The following is a 4,144-nucleotide window of genomic DNA, read 5'->3' as shown; positions in this document are numbered from 1 at the left end:
TACATCACTAAACGCATAATGATATTTTCCCAGTGCAGTGCCATTGTTCTTCACCACCCAAAGAACGCGAAAATGTTTGCCAATGTAATTAAAAATACATTTGTGGTAAAGAGCAGTGAGAAGCGAGCGTAGGCCGATCGACCAGAAGGAAGTTGATGCTGCAAAACTGGGATGCTGGGATACTGAGATGCTGGGACACGGAATGCCCCATCTGTAATCGGCGATCAGTGCAAATTGTCGTGAATTAGTCGGCCACTCAAATCTATGGCATTAGGCTAGCTCCAAGTCGGTACGCGAGTCACATTAAAGAGCCGCCGCCCGTTTTTGAGGTCCCGATCGGGAAAGACCAAAACGGGAGAGAGCGAAAAGTAGTACCACATCACACATACGCCGTGTATGACGGCGAACTAACTAAAGAGCCATACGCGTGAAATGTCAAAAGCTAAAAATGCCATTTGCTGTGCTCCAATCACTCGTTGGCCTTTCGGCGTTGTACACTGGCGAAAATTTCGACAGAATGCTCCCACACTAAGTTATTTCTTATCAATGTAAGCAGCATTTAATAGCTTAATATTAACAAATATTGAATATAATGGCAACTTGAATAACTTAATTGAGTGTTCTTAACGAGGTATCGCTTATGAATGCGATGTTTAAATGTGATCATTAAGATAATCAAAGGAACGAGTTTGATTGCTTGTCAGGTCTTAACTTTGCAAGTGTAAACTAGATTGAATGGCTGATAACACTTTTTTCTGAGTACTATAGAAATATTTTTTGTTTAGTCGACGTCTAGGAGAAGTTGACGACAAGAGGGGTTCCCAGGCAACAGGCAAAGTGCCCATGATTCGCTCATTGTTGTCATTGTCCGCAGTCTCACACGCAGTCAGAAAAAAAAGAGGAAAAAAAACCAGACTTGCCTGCACATGCAGATTGGCCAAGAGCGATAGCGATAGCCTTTTTATTTGCCTTTCGTCTGTTTTTGGTACAGAGTTGGCTCAGAGTTTTCCGACTTGCCGAATGGAGTTGTTGCTGTGCCTTGGCGATGGTGCCCAATATGTTTGCCAGATGAACAATTTCCTTTTCAACGCGAAACGACCAGGCCGAGAGCCACCTGACTAGGATCGATTCGCGCGGTCCAAGAGGCTGTGGCTTTTTGCTGGCCCACGCTCGATGGGTCCACCATTTTCGGTTCGTTTGCGGGCCTCGATGAAAAATTTGCAAATTGGAATTATTTATTTATTGATGCATGTTTGATGTGACGCTTTGGTGGAGGCTCCCAGCTCCAGGCCCCCCTTCTTGCACATTCACTCTCATGTAACGAATCGTTTTTTTTAGCTGCGGGCCACAAATGAAATCTGCAAACACAACCCATGCAAAATAAGGGGGAAAAAACCCAGGGTCGGCGCACATGTGTGAGAAATTGCTGTTTGTTTTATGCAAATGATCATCGCATTGCAGCTGGATTCGCTCTGCCGGTCGCTGTTCCAAATTTTTGGCTGCAATTAAAAACCGAAAGTGTGAAGGAAGTGCAGCTCTTTGCAGACCAGCATAATGAACCGGTTGGATGCGATTTTGGCAAGAAAACTGCTGGCCTAGGGAAAGTTCCAAGATCGGCCAAAACATTCACTTTCTCATATAGTTTTGGAAAGGTTCCCAGTTTGCTTAGTCCATTTCAAATCCTTTTCGATTGCCAATTTGTATTTCAGAAACGCCAAAAGAACACATGCAATTTAGACACCCACCAAATACAAGAATTATCGAACACGATTTAAGCTGGAGCGAGTAATGTGAAGCGGGGTTCTACATCATTCCACTGTCTATGTCCCGCACCTCTACTTGCTCCATGCCGGGAATAGCCTTGACCATTTCGTTCATCTCCTCGGCAGAGGGACCATCACTGCTGGAAGAAGCGCTCATGCCACCACCACCGCCCATTCCGCCGAATCCAGCACCCATTCCTCCCATAGCTCCCATACCACCCATTCCTCCCATTCCACCCATTCCTCCCATGCCACCCAATCCACTTAGGGCTGCCAGCTCCTCCAAGCCACCCATGTTCATGTCCAGTCCATCATCCATTCCGCCGCCAGCTCCTGCCAACTTGGACAACAGATCATCGGTCCGGGAGTCGGTGATAACCACCTCGGTGGTGCTCAGAAGAGAGGCCACTCCAGCTGCATCCGTGATGGCAGTCCGCAGCACCTTTGTGGGATCAATAATACCCTTCTCGATCAGCCGACAGTACTCATCGCCCATGGCATCGTAGCCGAAGTCACCCGAGCCAGTCAACACCTTGGCCACCACCATTGGGCCATCCACTCCGGCGTTTTGGGCAATGGTTTGGCAAGGCATCCGCAGGGCATTGCAGATGATATCGACTCCCTTTCGGAGATCTGTGCTTTCCATTTGGAGTTCCTGGAGGTGGGGAATGCAGCGCAAGAAGGCAGTACCGCCACCCGGGACAATTCCCTCTTCGATGGCCGCTCGAGTGGCATTTAAGGCGTCCACCACACGGTCCTTTTTCTCATTCACCTCCACTTCGCTGCCTCCGCCAATGTGAAGCACTGCCACGCCCTTCGTGAGGGCGGAGAGGCGTTTACGCAGGCGATCCCGCTGCTCCGGCTTGGTCTGCTTGTCAGCCAGCTCATCTTGAATCTGCTGGATGCGCATTTCCAAAAGTCCTGCCTTAGGCTTGCCCTGCAGCAGCATGGTGCTGTCCTTGCTGATCACAGCCTCGCCCACCTGACCCAGATCCTCCAGCTTAGCCTCCTCCATTTTGGAGTAGTTGACGTCATCGCCGAAAATAGTTGCTCCCGTGGCAGCGGATATATCGCCTATAAGCTCCTTCCGATGGTGTCCATAACTGGGCGACTTGACGGCGCACACCTGGAGACCCAACCTTAGCTTGTTCAGAACCAAAGCATTAAGGGCTTCACCGCTGATGTCCTCGGCTATGATGATTAGGGGACGACGCTCCCGCAGGGACTGCTCCAGACCTTTGACAATCTGTGAGAGTCCCGTGATCTTCTTCAGGGATATCATTACAAAGGCGTTGGCAAACTCCACCTTGTTACCCTTGGCGCTGTTTACAAAAAAGGGCGACACATAGCCGTTGTCGAAGCGCAGGCCCTGGATAATACTTAGCTCATCCTTCAGACGCTTGCCCTCCTTTACAGTAATAGTTCCTTTTGGACCCACTTTGTCGGTGGCCTCACCAATGAGACGCCCTATTTCAGTATCCCCATTCGCGGAGAGGGTGGCTACTTGTTGGATCTCCTCTCTAGTTTCCACGGCCTTGGACATTTCCTTCAGCTTCTCCTTCACGACATCCACAGCCAACATTACACCCCGGCGAATCTCCACGGGATTAGCCCCCATTGTGATCTGGTTGAATCCTTCCTTGGCAATCGCTCGAGCCAAAACAGTTGCTGTAGTGGTGCCGTCACCCGCCGACTCATTTGTATTATCGGCCACATCCTGGACCAACTTGGCGCCCAGATTCATGTGCTGGTCCTTCAGGGCAATCGAGCGCGCCACCGTGAAGCCGTCCTTGGTGATCTTCGGCGAGGTCCAGGGACGCTCCACGATCACACTGCGACCCTTGGGCCCCATGGTCACAGCGACGGCATCGGCCAGAACATCAACGCCCCGGATCATCAGTGCCCGGACTCCGGATCCAAAGCGCACGTCCTTCGAGTACATTCGCGCAAAACAGCGACTTGAGCTAATCGCCTTGGGCACACACGACCGGAACATTTTGCAATTAATGGGAAAACTATAATAAAATAAACTTCCAAAACTTTTTGGCTTTAATACGTTTTCGTTCGATTTCAGACACGAAGTGAGTGCAAATAATATCTATGGATGTTGTTGAAACAGTTTTGACGGGCTGAAAGTCTTTGGATCAAGGCCTACTCCTAGATTTAAGATCAAAGTTTGTTTCGTGTTATTTAACGAAGTTCCTTTTTGCCAAGAAAAGCCTCTCGTTTTATGTGACATGTGCAATCTATTCTTCTCTGTTCATATTGGTTCTCCTTGAGCACCCATCAGGCTGCTCATTTTTCTAGCTGCGGAAAAGTTTCCAGGCAATCGCCAGATTTCACATTTATTTGTCTGGCGCCTGCCCGTCTGCGATTTGCGG

The 4,144-nt window shown here is 49.3% G+C and overlaps 1 protein-coding gene across 1 annotated transcript; it reads right to left on the bottom strand.

Moving 5' to 3' along the window:
* Positions 1-1,680: 1,680 nt before the first annotated feature.
* On the bottom strand, positions 1,681-3,873 carry LOC120458228 (60 kDa heat shock protein homolog 1, mitochondrial). The gene has a single exon (XM_039645811.2). It carries the CDS (start codon positions 3,757-3,759, stop codon positions 1,804-1,806), a length of 1,956 nt encoding a protein of 651 aa, XP_039501745.1. The 5' UTR covers positions 3,760-3,873; the 3' UTR covers positions 1,681-1,803.
* Between the last annotated feature and the right edge of the window lie 271 nt (positions 3,874-4,144).

Source organism: Drosophila santomea, chromosome 2L, assembly GCF_016746245.2.
Source record: "Drosophila santomea strain STO CAGO 1482 chromosome 2L, Prin_Dsan_1.1, whole genome shotgun sequence".
NCBI lineage: Eukaryota > Metazoa > Arthropoda > Insecta > Diptera > Drosophilidae > Drosophila > Drosophila santomea.
The sequence above is the reverse complement of the archived record's forward strand: the minus strand, read 5'-3'. Positions and strand labels throughout refer to the sequence as shown.

What these genes read in the sequence shown, in the direction of transcription:
- LOC120458228 (XM_039645811.2), bottom strand. Translation starts at nt 3,759, where the DNA reads ATGTTCCGGTCGTGTGTGCCCAAGGCGATTAGCTCAAGTCGCTGTTTT.